The sequence below is a fragment of the Pseudomassariella vexata genome (assembly GCF_002105095.1).
Source record: "Pseudomassariella vexata strain CBS 129021 chromosome Unknown BCR38scaffold_14, whole genome shotgun sequence".
Classification (NCBI taxonomy): Eukaryota; Fungi; Ascomycota; class Sordariomycetes; order Amphisphaeriales; family Pseudomassariaceae; genus Pseudomassariella; species Pseudomassariella vexata.
In genome coordinates, this window is record NW_024467969.1 from 870,104 (window position 1) to 887,811 (window position 17,708).

General features: G+C 50.1%; 4 protein-coding genes and 2 non-coding genes across 6 annotated transcripts; 2 read left to right on the forward strand and 4 right to left on the reverse strand.

Moving 5' to 3' along the window:
• Positions 1-1,696: 1,696 nt before the first annotated feature.
• Positions 1,697-3,729, reverse strand: BCR38DRAFT_67607 (uncharacterized protein). Its single transcript, XM_040865552.1, has 2 exons — positions 3,209-3,729; positions 1,697-3,150 (listed from the first exon to the last, which is right to left on the reverse strand). Exons 1-2 carry the CDS (start codon positions 3,668-3,670, stop codon positions 1,744-1,746), a joined length of 1,869 nt encoding a protein of 622 aa, XP_040711975.1. The 5' UTR covers positions 3,671-3,729; the 3' UTR covers positions 1,697-1,743.
• Positions 3,730-8,089: 4,360 nt separating this feature from the next.
• BCR38DRAFT_446144 (uncharacterized protein) lies at positions 8,090-8,406 on the reverse strand. Its single transcript, XM_040861071.1, has one exon. It carries the CDS (start codon positions 8,381-8,383, stop codon positions 8,141-8,143), a length of 243 nt encoding a protein of 80 aa, XP_040711976.1. The 5' UTR covers positions 8,384-8,406; the 3' UTR covers positions 8,090-8,140.
• Positions 8,407-9,264: 858 nt separating this feature from the next.
• Positions 9,265-10,639, forward strand: BCR38DRAFT_446146 (uncharacterized protein). The gene has a single exon (XM_040861072.1). The coding sequence runs from the start codon at positions 9,436-9,438 to the stop codon at positions 10,582-10,584; it is 1,149 nt and encodes a 382-aa protein (XP_040711977.1). The 5' UTR covers positions 9,265-9,435; the 3' UTR covers positions 10,585-10,639.
• Positions 10,640-11,165: 526 nt separating this feature from the next.
• On the reverse strand, positions 11,166-11,268 carry BCR38DRAFT_t303. The gene has a single exon. It is a non-coding gene; the product is annotated as a tRNA-Thr (tRNA).
• Positions 11,269-11,847: 579 nt separating this feature from the next.
• Positions 11,848-11,950, forward strand: BCR38DRAFT_t300. The gene has a single exon. It is a non-coding gene; the product is annotated as a tRNA-Thr (tRNA).
• Positions 11,951-12,844: 894 nt separating this feature from the next.
• Positions 12,845-16,044, reverse strand: BCR38DRAFT_527229 (uncharacterized protein). The gene is made up of 2 exons (XM_040865384.1): positions 14,134-16,044; positions 12,845-14,085 (listed from the first exon to the last, which is right to left on the reverse strand). Exons 1-2 carry the CDS (start codon positions 15,760-15,762, stop codon positions 12,964-12,966), a joined length of 2,751 nt encoding a protein of 916 aa, XP_040711978.1. The 5' UTR covers positions 15,763-16,044; the 3' UTR covers positions 12,845-12,963.
• Positions 16,045-17,708: the final 1,664 nt, after the last annotated feature.

The window sequence follows — 17,708 nt, forward strand, 5'->3', positions numbered from 1 at the left end:
AGGAAGTTGCCGACCATATTTTACCTGCGATGAGGATGCCACACAAGCCCCTCTCTTTGAATCAACCGTCCCGTCTATAACTTCAAAGGTCTTATACATATATTAGACCCTGCAAGCAAACCCTTTTATACAATGGGAGCTCCTATTCCAACCTTAATGGGTCTGCCCCTGAGCTTTCACTACAAACTGCCAACAAACTAGAGTTCCCGGACAACAAGCGTCTCACAGCACCTGTAAGTACTCAAGGGTCGGACTAGTCTCACCAACCTCACGAACCCCACTGGGTTGGTGCGTGGGCGAATCAGTAAGCAAAACGCTGTTGAAGTTAGCACGCCAGTGAGCTTGGTAAGGTGAGGTGAGATGAGGTGAGATTGGTAGCTATAAATTTATAATAAATGCTAAGAAATGAAGCTATCGCTAACGTCGCCGTGACCTGCCCCTGGGAAAATGCTGGCGAAGTTGGATATAGCCTCTTCTATATCCTCGTCCGGTTCATCCAGCAAGTTATTTCCCATAGCTGTATCAGCTGTCAGAGCCCCAAGCAGAGCCTCCAGCTAGCCTGTTGACCCGGCTCTATACTAACTTCATAGTATCTAGCACATGCCTATAATGCGGGCGCTAAGGTTTGGCCGCTATAAAGTAACCATTCTCCCAGCAAATGAAAATAATCAGTCACATTCAGCTTACATAGTCTGTAGTATAAGGAAATTTAGTAATATTAACGAAAGCCGTAGGTACTTCGATCGACGGTCATACCAGTAGCTAATGATGGTAGAAATATCACACAATTGCTTCAGCTCAGGTCAGTCGTCTTGGGGTGGGCAATCCAGTGGGATTTCTTCTATGCTCTCAGGGACGGTAGCTAGCGGTGCTTTCCTTATACAGGTCCAACCCTGCGGGGCAGATGAGCCCGGTTTCTATGAGTGCCTTCACGTCTGCCGCAGCGGCAGTTTTGATCAATGTGGTGGTTCGAGTGTCAGTCCGAGTATTGAGGATAAAGAAATGAATTTCTTACGTTTGCGTCAGATTTCTGACAACTTCCGCAAATCCCTGGAGATGTGTTGTAACATATCTCAAGGGGCATTAACAATGATTACAGAAACGGCAGTCGCCGGTCTAACTATTGATCAATTTTGGCCTTGGTATGCAAGGTTGGGAAGGAGTAAACATGGATATTTATCCTCTCGAGGCAAACTGCGGAACCCCACACAGTTATCCGGCGGAAACTTTCGACACCGGATTCGAGGTACCAGAGGTTTGGAAGAGGTTACGTGCAAGGGAAGTAAACATGGCGATGTACCTACCCTGGCGGGATTAGCACACCTATATGCATAGCAAGAATACACTTGAGAAACTCCGTGGTAGCACTCTCTTTACTCCTCCTACGCAATCATCAAAAAAATGCAAAAGGCGGGAGTGGTCAGGACGCCGTTCGTCTTGAAGCTAGCGTGAGATTTATATAAAGGCCAAAAAAAGATGTTTTTTTTCTTCTTCTATGATGGTTACTTCTGGTTTGAGGCGGGGTTTTGTAGCCCTGTACTTGGCCGTACCTTCCATCTGCGTGCAGCGATACGGAGACGCAATTTTCGTTCAAATTCATGCTACAACAACTCAAATAGTTACTTTCAGACCATAAGAAGCTTCTCATAACAGGTGGCTTGGAAATCGACGAGCCGTGAATGTGCACAGGAGCATACCATCTAGCGCACTCAAGTCCAAGCTGATTGCTCAATGGCTGCAATACTAAAACGTCTTCAGAATATCTTTAGCGACTAGTCTCATCTTGTGACGTGCGACCTGGATATCTGCTTCTGACGGTGGCAAACCAGTTAGACCCCCAATCCTAGGCTTCCCGTCTTTTCGTGAGATGAGCAAGTCCTTCATCGTCTCGGCAGCCAGCAAGCAATTGCTGGCGCAAGAAATCATTGCTATAGCCGTTTCCACCTGCTCGGGTGTCCGTGCAACGGGCATAATGAAGTTACTATGGATGTCCTGGTGAGGTGGACCAGCAGGCGCTGCAGTGATGGGCGCGCGATTCTGATGCTCATGCCCATCCATTGGTTGGTAATCATCAGAATCGTACTTGCCGGTCTCCATCAAAGGTGGGTACGGGGAACCGTCATTGACCGTCGTGCTGGCCTGGTCCTCGTCGTCCAAGTTGCTGCTTCCGCTGCGTTCACTCTCACTGCCAGCAGACTCATCTCCTGCATCACCATGACCCAAACATTGTTGCCGGCGCAGGATTTCTTTCAGGGCAGATGACGTCAACGACTGGGTCCCGAGAGGTCTTGGCACATCATCCTCATCAACCGCATTGCTGTCGCCATCACTTACATCAGGCTCTGCAATAGGGGCAGTGCACGAAGGTCGCGACCTGAGTGCTCTAGGCGCACTATCGGATTGGTGCGTGCAATTGGTTGCTGAGTTGTAATCAACATGGCCGCCATCATCAACGACAAGTACAGCTGTCGAGGACGATGTTCCCTCTGTCGCATGCGCATTGGGATACCGGCGCACCTCATCTCCCTTGGCTCTCTTTGCGGCACGTGCTGGCGCGTCTGGATTTTTCCTGGAGCGCCCTCCTTTTGCAGAGGTTGGCAATTCGGCAGACGGATTGGCTGGGGGATTGGCTGGGGGATTGGCTGGGCTTTTGCTTGTGGTCTTCTGGGGAGCAGCATTACCCATCAAGTCAATAGCGTGGTCTTGTCTCGTCTTCCTAGCCACTGGATCGTTCATTTTGGCCCTGACCCAGGCATCAGGATCTGCGAGCTCCAACTCTTTTGCATAGTTCTGGAACTCTTTCCTCTGCTGTTCTCTCGATTTCTTTCTTGCAAGGTGGCGCAGGTTCTTCAAGGTATGGGCTTCGTCAACCACCAGTTTCCAAACGCGCTGGAGGCGCCGGATGGTGCTGACGCCCGATTTGAGCTGCATGCCGCGGGACGTCATTATGTTAGCGATCTCCTCGGACGACAGACCCTGCTGGGTCATCTGGGTGATTTCGGCGCGGTTTTGCAGTTGTTTGGCACCTTTGCTGCCTCTGTAGGGTGAAGGGGCACACGCAGCGCCATTTGGGGTGGCGGCTGATGACAGTGGGTCGAAGTTGGGCTTGTTCTTGTGGGCGTTCTTCCAGTTGTACGTCTTCTTGGGAGCCTGCGCATGCGAATTCATGTTAGCATGCTGTCTCCAAGGGGATTAGTGATACACTTGCCCTCTTTCGGAAGCCCCATCTCAGTCGCATGCGGGCGACGGCCTTGCTGCTCGTCTGGACGCCCTTGGCTACGAGGGCATCGGCAATCTGATCGCAGCTCTCGCCCGTCCTGGTTCTCTGTTCAATCTCGGACCTGAACTGCTCGAGGTTGGACTTCCCATGGATGCCAGTACAGTGGCCGTGAGGGTACAGCCATGTTTGCTGCTGCTTGCTTCCGCTTTGGCCGTTGTCGGATTCGTCGCCGATGGAGTTGATGGCGGGCGTCTTCACGGGCGCTGCTTGTGCTGGAGCATCGCCATTGTTGGGGGAATCCGCTGGCAGGGCGCTGCCAATGTCCGGGTGCTGAACCTGGCCGTTACTGCTGTGGGCGACATCATTAGTGAGTCTGGGATCGAAGGGGAAGGCAGGCGAATAGAAGGATTGCCCAGAGGCCTGGTTATTGTTGATGAGGCTAGTCGACATGGCGACTGCGACTCACTTGGCGACCTTTGTATCTCACCTTCGTTCAGACTCCTTGATTGCAGCAATCGATTGCGGTGTCGAGTGGGTGTGAGATTGGAAGCCCCTCTGCTCCACTTTAAGCTTGGAGCTTGGGCCCTCCAATACCCGCAACCACCCAAATCATTCTACAGCTCTTTGCCCGACGGTAAATGACTTGTGCTTTGGGGATCGATTTCTGCATATGCTCTTCCAACATCCAAGTTCAAGATTGATCCATGTCGTCTGCTACAACATCGATATACTGGACTGGTGGCGTCATGATGTTTGACGTCTTGGCATGGCAGATGTCTCCACATCGGCATGACGAAAGAGGTTCCTACTTGGTGGCTCAAGCGTTTCTAGCGAGCCACCTCTTAACAGAGGTGGGGGAAATAATCTGGGACAGAGGGGTCCGTGCGGCTTGATTTCTCTACAGTAAATCAACGACTAGATGAGCCGTCAACCTCAGGGCGTTTGCTACAACTATACTGTATACCCGCAATCAAGTATGGACTTTGGACAAAAATGGTCGAAATCGCTAAGGTTTACAAATTGCTGTATTTGATGAGACCGCTATAGCTAAAAATACAACATATTCACCTCCTTGCTAACTACCTCCTTGGCTCGCTGTCGCACCACCATACCCCCTCGGCAGTGGGTTCCAAGGCGTCAAGGCCGCCTGGCCGCCATATTGGCTAATAAATCTTACAGCACTCGGCAACGGAGGGCTGCTTGGTACCTCCTCAGTGTCGTCACTGCCGTTTGATACCTCGTTATCCTCCTCTTTAGGGTCAGAGTCGAACTCATCCCCTATATCGCTAACCGGCCGCTTCCGCTTGCCCCTCTTCTGTAGTGGACTGACCGGTGTACGACCGCATACAATGTCCAACGATTCTGTACTGGAATTGTCATCAACCTCGCTGTCGCTGCCGCCTAGGGGCCTGTAATCTCGAAGCGGCCGCTTTAGCCAAGGGCCTATGTTCTGCCGTGATGTGTCAACTGTGAAGGTAGCCGTAGGGGGCTGTTTGGGCTCGGTCCATAGTGGGTGACTGCTGCTGAAGGGGATGAAGTCATCCGCGCGGCCGATGTACTGTAGCCAGTCCTTCCATTTCATGGTGCCCTTTACTTCTGCGCGCCATTTGGCCTTCAACTGCGCTTCCTCTTCACGTATGATCTTCCGCATTTGTGCCTTCTCTTTGTGTACAACCTTGTTGGCTTCCGTACGTGTGAGTTCGTCAGCATATTCTTGTAGTTCGGCGTGGGTTACACTGGTATAGACGAGACCGGCCGGCTTGGCGAATACGCGCTTGCCACGGTTATTGTATCGCTCTCTCTGATCGAGTTGACGCTTCTGTTGTTGATCGTTAGCCCTTTTCAATACCATGGCTTCATCAGTCATATCGGCAACCAGTCTTATGGCTTCACGTGAGGGCGAGCTTAGTAGTAGGTTAGGGACCTTGATGTGGCGGTTCATCAAGTACTGAGAAGCTTCCTTGGCCCTGCTGTAGCGGTTGGCTGGCGGAAGTAGCGACGGATGAAGCAATTGGCCGTGTTTGGTGGCGCGTCTCTTGAGTTCATCTAGTACAATATGTGGATTGTGAGGGTAGCACCCGCTCTTTTCGAAGCCCTTCATCATGTTGTGGCGCGTAAAGGCGCCATAGTAGATCTTATGAACGTTGTAGACGAAGTCTGTACGGTTGAACCGTAGACCGCCTTGCCGGATGTGTTGTAGAATTTCTTGGTGCTTCCACTTCATAACGCTGAATACGGCCACATCGCAGGGCTGTAGGAAGTGAGTCGAGTGAGATGGCATGAAGAGTAGAATGATGTCGAATTGTAGGCAATATGCACCGGCCTCGAGTGAGATATGGCCCGTAAAGCCGTCGAGTGAGAGTAGCCGATACTTCCGTAAGTTGTTTCCCATAGTCCTCATGCCCCCTTCGCGTTCGGGATCACTAAATCTGCCATCGGGGGTCTCGCCGCACTCGTTACAGCCAAACCACTTCTGTAGAGTGAATCCGGTGGCTTGGAAGGTCGGGGAGCTGCGAAACGAGTGCTGATTGAAGTGCCGTAGGTAGTCAAGCTGTATTTCTTTGCTAGAAAAGCCGTTTTCTGACCTTGTGAACCGAGTGTGACCATCGCCAGGTGCTGCGGCCCAGTCCATAAGTGGCCAAGTCTTGAAGATGCAGTAGGGTGGAATAATCTCGCCCATGGCCGATCCGCCGCCAATAACAGTACCAGATTCGCGGTTGGCGAAGTCAGCGATAACCGGCCTCTCTTGAACAACGTACTTGACTTCAACTACTTCCGTATTGCCGGCAACGCAGCCGATTCGGATACCGGTCTCGTCAGCATTCCAGTCATCTGATGGAGATATCTTATGCTCTAACATAGTACGCTGCCGGAGACGGAAGAACTCTTCAATGTATTCATACTGCTCTTCGGCCTTTAGCCGCTTGAGGTCCTTCGCCTCGGTTTTGTTAATGGTGAGCTCTGGGTGATCCCTCTACCACGCGACCATCGTTTTCGGTGATAGCGGCGGCATCGGCGGCGTTCGATGCGATCGGAGTTCATCGGCAGCGGCCTTAACCATAGACTTGATAGCAGGGAAGGCGCCACGCTGAAGAATTAAGCAGTAATCGACGAGGGCGCGATCTTCTTCATCCGTAAGGGCGCGGGACCGGCCGCGCGCCCGTTGTAAGCCATAGTAAGGAAGGCCATGGCGAAGGGCCTGAAGTTGGCGATGGATAGATGACTTGCTGGCGCCATCCTTTGCCCTGGCGGCGAGGGCGCGTACGGAATAGCTAATTGGTGTAGGAGTAGTATTACTGGAAGTTGTAGTGGCAGTAGTAGTGGTGGTAGTAGTGGTAGTAGTGGTAGTAGTGGTAGTAGTGGTAGTAGTGGTAGTAGTGGTAGTAGTGGTAGTAGTGGTAGTAGTGGTAGTAGTGGTAGTAGTGGTAGTACTACTATTACGTAGTGCACCGACTCGCTGCTCGCGAATCAAGTGCATTCTGGCGCTATTAAGCCCCTTAGGGGGCGTTAATTTCCCATCTGCAAAAATTTCAGGTTATCGGTTTACTAGTAGGAAAAATACAGGTGTGGAAGGCACTTGGAAATATGGTATTTTGGTGGTAAAACGCGTATTTTCGCATATTATCCAAGCGCGTCTGTCCCAGATTATTTCCCCCACCTCTGTTAAGAGGTGGCTCGCTAGAAACGCTTGAGCCACCAAGTACTTCGACCGGCTTGTAGAAGAACATGAGCCAGGCCCATTCTGATGCAGCAATGGTTTGGTTGATTCCGTGAACAAACACCATCCTGCCACGGCGACTAGCCATCCGGAGGAGGGGAGGAGGTTTTAAGCTTGTGCTATTTCTAACGCTCGCTCGAAGCGTTCGATGCTATTGCCGCTATCCTGAAGCGGATGGACGGTTTGGAAAGACTGAGGCTCAAAACCAGCACAGAAAGGACTGCACTTGGCATCTCGCACTATTAAATTTCCCAATCTCTAGGAGTCGGAGCCTGGTCAGAGAACTGCATCTCAGCTCGCACAATGAACCACCGCCACCGCTCCTCGTACCTGAGACGAGAAACCGCCTCCACGCCCCTGACGCCATTTATCGAGGATCTATAGATATAGCTAGATCGGAATCCGACGTCTTAATTCGGGGCGGCGGCGGAAGTTCACAGCATAATCATTGTGTAGGGGAGGTAAAATGCAATAATCAGTAGCCAGCGAAATTTCTTACGCAAGGCTCATGGTTGACCAAGAACGCTGCTGGACAGTCCACCTTGAGGTGGAGTACTCGAGGAGTTTCTATACCACTTCCATAGTGGTCTCAACCCCTGTCCGGTCTCTTGTTAGTTCCCACATCGTCACGCGAGCTACCTGTGTACCAACAGTTCTCTTTGTTAGGTAGCCAAGAAGAGTGTATTGTCTCTGTCGTTTCTAAGCTACAATAAAATTTGCATGATACACAAGTGCTTGGAGTTGTTGTCAGACCACCGTACCAGTCCTCAACCTCCAACACGTGTCTTTTCCGGTTTTCAGCTGCTGCAGCTAGTTGACTGATGATAGATGAACTCTGAGTACCAAACCTTTAGCAACAGCTAACTATTAAAACTCCAGGAGCAAAATTTCTAGTATATCAGCAACTGACTCAAGTGTGCGGCTAAAAGGCACGACTTTCCGTACTTAAGGCTCTTAAGACTACCTTTAGTCCTTTGGACATGGGCGAATCAGAGACACATTAAATATTATGCTTTGTTATAAGTTGCAATAAGTCCGATAGTTAGGAGCCCGGTTTAACGCAAATCAATGCGAGAGACTTGTTAGGCAACCTTGGTGGGCTTTGCCAAGACCACCAAGGTTACCACGTGACTTAGCCCTTCGGGACTAAGTCCAACCTTCGTGCTCCATAGGACTAGATAGAATGTCATGCTTTTACAACCTCACAAATCTTTGACCACCTTTGCGTGTAACAAGACTCCTCGGGGGGAATCTCGGTTCTCCAACCCAACATATAACGAAAAGCGACGGTTCGCGATGTAGTCAAACCACGTCAAAAAAACATGAGTCTTAAGCGCTACCATAACTTCAATAAATAGAGTTGTACGAGGGACATTGTAGAGTTGAGCAGCGCATCGGATGTTTAATTCGGGTTGCGATTGAAGCGCCTGACACGCTAGAATCATTCGGTTCCTTCCCAATTCAATACCATCATGGTGTGTGTAAAGATGTTGATTAAAAGGGTGTTCGTACGGTGCCAAGACAAAGTGGCCAACTTGCTTATGGGTACGTTATCCGTACACCTCCCCAGGGATTATAACTGTTAGTTCGGAACATGCTAAGAGAAAAGATTCCAAATTAGATGAAGTTCATAGACACCTATTTACACCTACTTTTCTAGCACTTTCTAGTACCCAGTACCTTCACCAGGCCGAAAAGGGTTAAGTACATCTACTACAGTGGGTCTATTCGCCTTTTGGCGGATTTGTCCGATAGTAGGGGGGGGCTGGATGCGCCCATCTAGTAATGAACGGCGTTTTAATGCAGACACTACGGAAAGGGGGTGCAATGTACTAGTACCTTAAAGTGGGTTATAAAATAGCACTCCTGGTCAGCTATACGCAGTGGTGGATACGCACGAACCACCTCTGACATAGCATACATGAGACCTAGAAGACTAGGAGGGATGGAATCTGATCTGACTGTTTCTACATAAATTGAGAAAAAAGGCGCAAGGGCGTGGAGGCTGTTTCTCGTCTCTAGTAGCAGGAGTGGTGGCGTGGTTTATTGCCCGACTGAAATGCAGGTCTCCGATCAAGCTCCAACTCCTAGATATGTGGAAATTGGATAGTGCGAGATCAATAGCAATTCTTTGTTGATTTGTTATCAAGTTGGGTGGTCTGGAAACTGTGTGTGTGTCGGCTAGCGCATCACACGACTTTGACACGCGGCAGGCCGGTGTAGGCCGCAGCGCCTTGGGTGTATTGCCTAACATTATGCAAGCTTATGATCCTCCATGTTTTTGGCTTGTAAGATTAAAGCCCTTTCTAACCACACAACGGGTGCGGGGACTTTGGGGGTGTTCAGATATTGATTGCGAGATGGAAAATCCTTCAGGCATCTCTTCGACATGTTCTTCCTGATACTAAACTCTACGTACACTGTCAACATCTAAATCCTTTCTCTGTTACACCTTTAGAAATCCCCAAGTCATCGGTGGCTTACTAGCAAGACTACCATGCTTATTCCACAATTTGACTCCACGTCATCATATCGGGGGGATGTCTCAGCCAACTTGCAGCAGGCACTGCCGGGGGGTGCAGCAGCTGGTTTCTCCGGCGATACGAATGATGACTTGAAGCTCGAATGGATCAATCCCAGCGTCGTAGTAGGCACAGTTCTGATGGTTGTTGGTGATAAGGCTGTCCAGGCCGCGTTGGCGCAGACGTCCGGCTTGTTGTTCACCCCGGTCTGCTTTTCCTTTGGATGGGTCACGTACGCGCTCTCCGCTCTGATGAGCGTCTACGGAGACGGAAGATTGCTGCCGCCGCCAGACTATGCGGTGAAAGTCTTCAATCTCGATTCTGGCTATTATCGAAACAACAGCAACTGGGTCATTGCACGAATCGTTAGGGACCACGAATCATGGATGTCCTCCCAGGAAGACAAAAGTAATAAAAGCATCAGGATCGCCATTTTTGAGGCCAAGCCTAATCCGCAAGGGGCCAACAAGTTTACCTATAACATCCTACACGTTAGGGGAGTCGTCGTGATACTCATTCAACTTGCAATCGCGGCTATTCCGGCGTTCATCACCAATGGTCGCGAATGGGGGCCACTTGCTGTCACTTCCTTCGGAACTATTTTGGCCTTGGCGATGGGTGCATTACCTCAATGGTCTGCTGAGAAACTCCCGAATCGATCTGGCTCCAAGGCAACATTCGCCCTGACTGCAGGCAATGGGTCCAGGGACATCATGATCATCAAAGGTCAAGGAAATTGCATAGATCTGGAGGAGATGGCCGTCTCGGAATCGCCAAAGAAAGGCCAACCTTGGACCAAATTCCCCAGGTTCTCCTTTATACGGAGGCACTCCTTCCAGCCCCGGGCCAAAGAGACGTTTGGTTTTCCACGAGGCTTTTTCATCACATATGTTACGACTACAGTGATTGCCGTCTTGTGGCTTTTCGTCATGATTAGTTTCGCCGGCATGAACGAACACACCTGGGCTTTGATCTTGGTCGGAGCCGTCGGGCTCTTCCACAACACCATGCTCGGAAGCATGGAAAGAGATTCCAAGTATAGAAACCTTCCCTTAACCCCTATCGACACCATCACGGCCCATAAGGTCATGGACGGGTTAATGGATCTGGAAATTAAAAAATAATATTAAATACGCCGTAGGTGTTAACCCTCGGTACCTCTACAAGTACTCCCTTAAGGGGCTATAGATGATATAGCGGGCCCTTAAGCCGCGTCGGGCGGTTATACAGGTAAACTTGTAGCCAAATGACTACTAAACCTCCTGTCCCTCCCTAAGTCTGTGCTACAACCCCTGCCTGAACTACCGATAAGTGTGGTAATGTGGCACTTAAATTCGTCCTCAGGGGTGGGATGCTGCTGATGTGCAGAAGATGCTCGACTATTTTTTGTCGCGACAAGTCGTAGTATCTGCTAATTGGGGTTCTCGTCGAGCGTATACATCTCAACCATACGCTCAAGTGGATAGACCGTAACGTGGTCTAGACGCTCGCAAGAATCGCGGCGAGAGGGGGTCCGATAAGGGGTCGGATTAACGATTCGAATTCTGGACCGGCTGTCGAGTTATATTCCGCCGACGTAGTGCTTGACGGTCGACTGGCTAGGATGCTCGTAATCCTAAACTGCACCAATCTCCCTATTATCGCTAGGTAGGCGAAGTCAACAAGGTGGGCAGCGCGCCGTAAGGGTTGACTAAACCCCCTTGTGTGTCAGCTGCGGGATTCGAACCCGCGACTCGTCACCGACCCAAGTGGGCGAGGCTCAAATCGGGACTTATCTACCAGCGAAGTGACCAACTACACCAGCCGACTGAACTTATATGACCATCGCTCATCCGTGAGGGCTCGACGGGGCTCTGACTCACTCTGGGCCCCTCACGATCCATACTCTCTTCCAAGAGACTATCTAATCTATGTATCACAAGACCTGGCGAATACATGTTACTACGCGGAGGTTGTGACTTCTTCCCAGGTTGAGATCCTAGGTGCCGCTGGTGTTTCTGGGTAGACGCCGCCGTATCATTAAGGGGGCTGTGCAAATCGTCTTCAAGAATGTCCCTGAAGTTCATGTCTTGCTGTGTTGGCCCGGGAGCCGATGATATTGGCTCAGAATCAGCTGGCAGATGCTGCGATACGCCACCGTCGATGGCGGTATGCAACGTATATTTTGGCATTATTGATCTGGGTGGGGTTCTTTTTTTGTTGTTTGCTTCTTTGGCTCGTTCTCGGTCGTAATCAGTCTGCGATCTGTCGCCCTGGGCCGACCACCACTGACTCTCGCTTTCCCGAAGCTTCCCAGGAAAGAACTCGGTTACGAGGGTTTTGGCATACCCGGGGTGCGTAATTTCCAGATCATGGCCACAGGTCACCACACACAGATTACCTTTCAAGTCGGCTGGTGTAGTTGGTCACTTCGCTGGTAGATAAGTCCCGATTTGAGCCTCGCCCACTTGGGTCGGTGACGAGTCGCGGGTTCGAATCCCGCAGCTGACACACAAGGGGGTTTAGTCAACCCTTACGGCGCGCTGCCCACCTTGTTGACTTCGCCTACCTAGCGATAATAGGGAGATTGGTGCAGTTTAGGATTACGAGCATCCTAGCCAGTCGACCGTCAAGCACTACGTCGGCGGAATATAACTCGACAGCCGGTCCAGAATTCGAATCGTTAATCCGACCCCTTATCGGACCTCGCCTATCCGATAACGCTCGTCGGCGAACCCGTCCCCTCACGATAGAAGGCGCGCAGCACGCCCCCTCGCCGCGATTCTTGCGAGCGTCTAGACCACGTTACGGTCTATCCACTTGAGCGTATGGTTGAGATGTATACGCTCGACGAGAACCCCAATTAGCAGATACTACGACTTGTCGCGACAAAAAAATAGTCGAGCATCTTCTGCACATCAGCAGCATCCCACCCCTGAGGACGAATTTAAGTGCCACATTACCACGCTTATCGGTAGTTCAGGCAGGGGTTGTAGCACAGACTTAGGGAGGGACAGGAGGTTTAGTAGTCGTTTGGCTACAAGTTTACCTGTATAACCGCCCGACGCGGCTTAAGGGCCCGCTATATCATCTATAGCCCCTTAAGGGAGTACTTGTAGAGGTACCGAGGGTTAACACCTACGGCGTATTTAATATTATTTTATAAGTTCAGGGCAATCGGCGAACCGGCTAAGTGGTTCGCAATGGCGAGAGATATCTAAGGAATTCTTAAAAAGACCGGATTGGGATTAACGTAACATTAACATCGACGCATAATGATTTGGTGACGTATAGGCGCCTAGAGTCTCGGGGGTATGTGAAAGGCGGATTTTGGTTGTCGAATGTGTTATTATTTCAATCCCATGACAAGCACAGACATACACTCTGCCATCTCATCCTAAATGTGTTTATAACTAGCTCCGAGCTACGTCATCAAGGTATGATGAATCCAAAATGAGGATGAGTATGGGAATTTGGAAGTTTACCAGCAAAAGATTTACCAACTTGTCAACTCGTGCATCTGTCTACATGGTGAGCGTATGATACAGTCTCCTCCCTATAGCGGTTCCTGACATTATAACAGACGGCGTCGTCCATTCGTGTTGGGGCACTTCCTCCAACTCGCGATTCGGCATCGACTGTGGAGTTGCATCTTGCCTTGGCCAGGTTACCCACCCCAGTAGACTCATTACGATGTTTGATCGCTGGTTGTAAACCATCTGGTGCTTTCTAGACATATCACTAAGGTCTTCTTGGTCATTCATATCCGTCATGTCCTCTTCCATTGGGAGATTCGGCTTGGTAACATATCCGTCGACCCACCATGACTGCGTAGGTCCAAGCATCTCCCCAAGACACACATTCCGCTCACCAGAGTCCTGGAAGACCCCTGACTTACATCTCAATCTTTCCCTGTCAGTGTTCAGGTAGCTTGCCTCCCTCCAGATCAGGACTCGACGAATGATGTGCGTGTGGTACACCAAGGTTTCCCGGCCGCCTTGGGCTTCGGAATTTTCACCTACAACCTCAACAAGCAGGGCAATCTCCCTTGGCCACTCTCTCGGCTGTGGTCCCGACAGGATTATGGCAAGTGTTGATTCTGCCGCTTGTAATCTGTCAAGCTGGTCGCTGTTTCTCTCGTCCGCCGGCTTGAAGCTATACCATTCGTTGAGACTGCGGTCGACTGGGAAGGAGAACTTGGCCTCCCGCCCTTTGAAATCTGTTTTTACTGTAGTTCCAAGTATATGTCCACGAGTCTTGGTTGAGTCAGGATATAGAAGGAAGCCAGGATACTGGACCTTGAGCCCATTGGCCCTGTCCAAAACAGTAGCCTGCTTCCAAACTTTCAGAGGGTCCGGATAGTTGATTTCGTGTGCAGACAGCCAGGTTTTCGGAGCCCAGCCGAATCCCTTGCAGTTTAGCTTCTCGCCTGGTAGGAATATCATTCCTGATGGAATGGATCCATTATACTGCTGTTGGACCAAGTTCCAAAATTCCACCGCCAGTTTCTCTAGTCCGTCCGGGACTCTTCGCCCCTTGCCTTGGCTAGGATCGATCAGTCCAGCGTTTTCGATCTCTGTGTTTTTGTAGTTGAGATTCAAAAGTGTAGCTAGCGCCAGCACTTCGTGTTCTGCCTTGCTGGTAGACTTTCCAAGGTCAGCATGTGTCATAGTTCACGTCATGTCCAGACTTACTCTCCATCGGGCTGCACGCCATGCATTGGCCACAACAGTAGCAGCATTGGCAGGGTTCTTCTTCAGAAAGTCGCCTAGTCCGTTCTTTCTGTACTGACGCTCTTCTCCCATCATGATATGGGACAAGTGGTCCTTAATCAGTCTGATGACGCCTGACGTGGGGCCCTCAGTGACCCTGCGCAGCTCCCCCTCGAGAGCGTCGAGCGCTACCAGATTGTTCGTGTTCTTCTCGCCTTCCTCAAATGGAATTAGTATTTGGCGACTCAAATATGCTTCTTGAAGTGTCCACAGTCGCCGCATCCACACGCTGGACAGAATTCTCATGGCAGCTTCAGCAGGATTGTCTGGCTTTCCCCTATTCATGGCTTTCAATCCGTTGTCCAGAACGATAGTGTATTTCGATTTCTCAAACACTTCAAATATTTGCCGGATGGCCTTTCTTTTGAGGTGTTGTTTGACAGAGGGGCCGACTGGCACGATGAGTGTGTCCATCCAAAATGGAACGTCTGACGTTTCGGGGCCAATTGCTCTCTGAATTTGCCTTTGTATGAATTGTAACTGACAAGTGTACAGCTCATTCTTGTCTTCGTTGCCCCATCCGTCTGACCATACATGCGATATTGCGACAAAGTCGATTTTGTCATCGTCCTCTTTGGGCCGGAACCGTACGACTTCAAGGCGGAAAGGGTCTTTGCGGAAATGAAGCAGCGGAATGTCGTCACCGTCCTCTTCCAGGATCTGCATGATCGCTTCCTGGGATGGTCCTAACGGGTCGCAGTTTGTGCATGTCAGAATGTGTTTTGTATAGTCCTTGGGGTTGAACCTGCACTCCTCTGCAGTGCACTTTTCGTGATTCTCATCCATGCGTGAGGAGCCATGATATGCGTAGTATGCTGCGATCAGCATGGTTGCATTTGAGCTTAACTGGCCTTTGAGAAGTTGCATGGCCCGCCGGCACCATCCATCCTTCGTCATCGCCTGGAAAACGAATCTTGGAGGCCCCCATCCAGCATGATCATCAGCATGCCATCCGTCTAACTTGACTCTGGCTCCCTGTGATGCCATGATATTGGCTTTGGCCTCGGATAAAGTTTCGCCGAGACACATGAGCACCAATGCGTGCTTGTCGTCGATGTGTAGCGGGTCCTCAATGTCATCATCGTATTCAACTCTATCATTAATGTAGGCACAGTTCTTGCGTAGCACCTGGCGTGCAAGGTCAAGGGCCCATCCAACTTGAATCATGCGGAATTTCAGTCCATCGAGGTTCTTCTTTTCCCAGGTCGACCAAGCATCGAGCTTCTTGTTGAGACACCTGGTAGACAAATATGTCGAAGTGGTCAAGTCTTTGAGGCCCATATTTGGTTTCCCTCCTTCTTGAACAACAGTGAATGCCAGTCCAAAGAACAGCCAGCCTTGCAGGAACACAGCGAGGTTTGTCTGCTTTCCCTTGCCCAATGGCTGAATCTTGAAGTCGTTGCCAACTTTCCAGCCACAGTTCTCTGGGAAGGAGTAGAACTCCTCGAAATTCTCAGGTGGACTGAGCTGTCCCTTCAGGAGATCTGTTTGGCACTGTACTCGCACCCAGGCTTCGATAGATGCCCCATGATTAACTGCGATGTGCTCCATGGGCGCAAGGGAGGTCTCGGATATATGGATCAAACACTAAAGTAGCAAGGTCTGATGTCGAGATCATCTGTTTTTCTTCTTGGATGATACGTCCAGCTGATCATCAGTTCCCGAAGACCCAGGGCTTATTATAAAGTTCCAGAACGACTTCAGAGCCTCATTTTCTTGGTTGCATCCAGACTCTGTAGCGGCTGAACAGCAGGATTATGGAGGTAGACCGTTAGGGGCTCGAACATCCCCCACCCCCTATCGGCGATCCTGGGAAAATATTCATTTTCAGACGTGGAAGGTGTTATTGCGATGATGACTGCAGAATTATGGCCTGTCTTTATTTATATGGCAGTTGTACCTGTACGTAGCAAAATTGATGTGGGAGTGGCTAGGCTCCTGTGCTGAATTTAACCCGAGCAGCTGCATGCAAACCCAATCAATGGTCGCTACTGCAAAGCCACTCGGAGCCACTCGGAGGCACCATACCCTCCCGTCTCAGAACTCGGATTCGGTTAGCTATGTATTTCTATAGCAATCGTTTTGGACTGTCGACTTTTTGTCGGGTAAGGAATAGAAATTGCCCTTGCACTGGTAATGATACATAGACATGGATACTTGGGGACTTGCAAATTCTTGAACCCTTGCAAGGCATAGATCACGAGGAGAGCACTACCAAACAAGATACTGGCAGCCTGCTGCCGTCACATGCTGGGTTGGAATTGTGCGGCTGATTTGGCCATCTTCATAACCCCTGAAAGCTGCGGCCAAGTACTATGGGCACCCCCCTCCAATCCAGCAAATTGTCTGGCGCAAATACCGGGTGTTGGATTCCATAAGTTTTGGCTATGTAAAGTCGATGTTAACAGGGCGTTCGCAAGGCAGACTGAAGGCGATGAAGCCTACATTGTTGCTTCTTCAAAGCTCCTCCACTGCCGCGCGAGTTACGACCCGAAGCGAAGTTCTTGACGTATTCAAATGCACCGCGTCCAAGTCCACCTTAACAATGTACAAATTTGAGTCCCAGGTAAAAATCAGCAAACCTCTAACAATACGCTCCCCATTACGCTAACGTAATTTAGGAGAACAATTTAGTGACGATATTCGAGACGCCCAAGGTTAGTGGTCGACTACAAAAGTCAGTGCAGAATCTCAATTCTCATGATTCGTTCATGCTCATGCATCGCTTATGCAGTATCTTCCTTATCCATGGGTTTGCGAGTAGTAGATTCATCCATTGTCGAGAGATACTCGAGAGCTGGGTCGCAACGTCATGCCAAGTCTCATGCAAAGCCCTGCTCGTTCGCGTCTTCAGGTTCGATATATCTCGCGTCATTGAAGAGGGTATCGAAGCTCTGTTGAAAGAGTCATAACAGCTTCGACAATGTTTCACTCGATTAGTAGAGGACGTTCAAGACGAAGGCTCGGCCACGAGCGCTCTTCTAGGTTCAAGCAACTTTGGTCCGGAGCATGCATTATTCATTGCTCATGGTCTAGGATCATGGGTGCTTAAAGACGTTCTTGCCTCACCAAGTAGCGGCAGCATCACGTTGGCTCCTATCAATGTGGGTTTCATTGACGCAGTCCTCGATCGCAACGCACCAAACGGGCCGTATCTGGATTATTTGCACCGCATGACCAGCAGGTTCAACCTCGGAAACTCTATGCAACACCCATGCCGTAGGCTTGTGACACGACTACGCACGATCGATGAAAATTTTAAGATATTCGTCGAGTACCAAACCGTTATACATCCTCAATTGCACAGTCAACGCCATCCGATCATAGAAATATCCATTTGGCTACGAGAGCCAGCTTTGTTGGAATTCGAAGAAGTAGGTGGCCATTCTATCGCGTGAAGATCCATATATTAGATACTGACAGTCGCAGCAAACGTTGATGGGCCACTTCATACGCCTTTTATGGCACAGCCCGCATCGGAAGGAGCTTGCCACATT

What these genes read in the sequence shown, in the direction of transcription:
- BCR38DRAFT_67607 (XM_040865552.1), bottom strand. Translation starts at nt 3,670, where the DNA reads ATGTCGACTAGCCTCATCAACAATAACCAGGCCTCTGGGCAATCCTTC. An exon ending in GATGGGGCTTCCGAAAGAGG is followed by an intron (nt 3,151 to 3,208) that starts GCAAGTGTATCA and finishes TCGCATGCGCAG; the next exon opens with GCTCCCAAGAAGACGTACAA.
- BCR38DRAFT_446144 (XM_040861071.1), bottom strand. Translation starts at nt 8,383, where the DNA reads ATGATTCTAGCGTGTCAGGCGCTTCAATCGCAACCCGAATTAAACATC.
- BCR38DRAFT_446146 (XM_040861072.1), top strand. Translation starts at nt 9,436, where the DNA reads ATGCTTATTCCACAATTTGACTCCACGTCATCATATCGGGGGGATGTC.
- BCR38DRAFT_527229 (XM_040865384.1), bottom strand. Translation starts at nt 15,762, where the DNA reads ATGGAGCACATCGCAGTTAATCATGGGGCATCTATCGAAGCCTGGGTG. An exon ending in GGCGTGCAGCCCGATGGAGA is followed by an intron (nt 14,086 to 14,133) that starts GTAAGTCTGGAC and finishes GACCTTGGAAAG; the next exon opens with TCTACCAGCAAGGCAGAACA.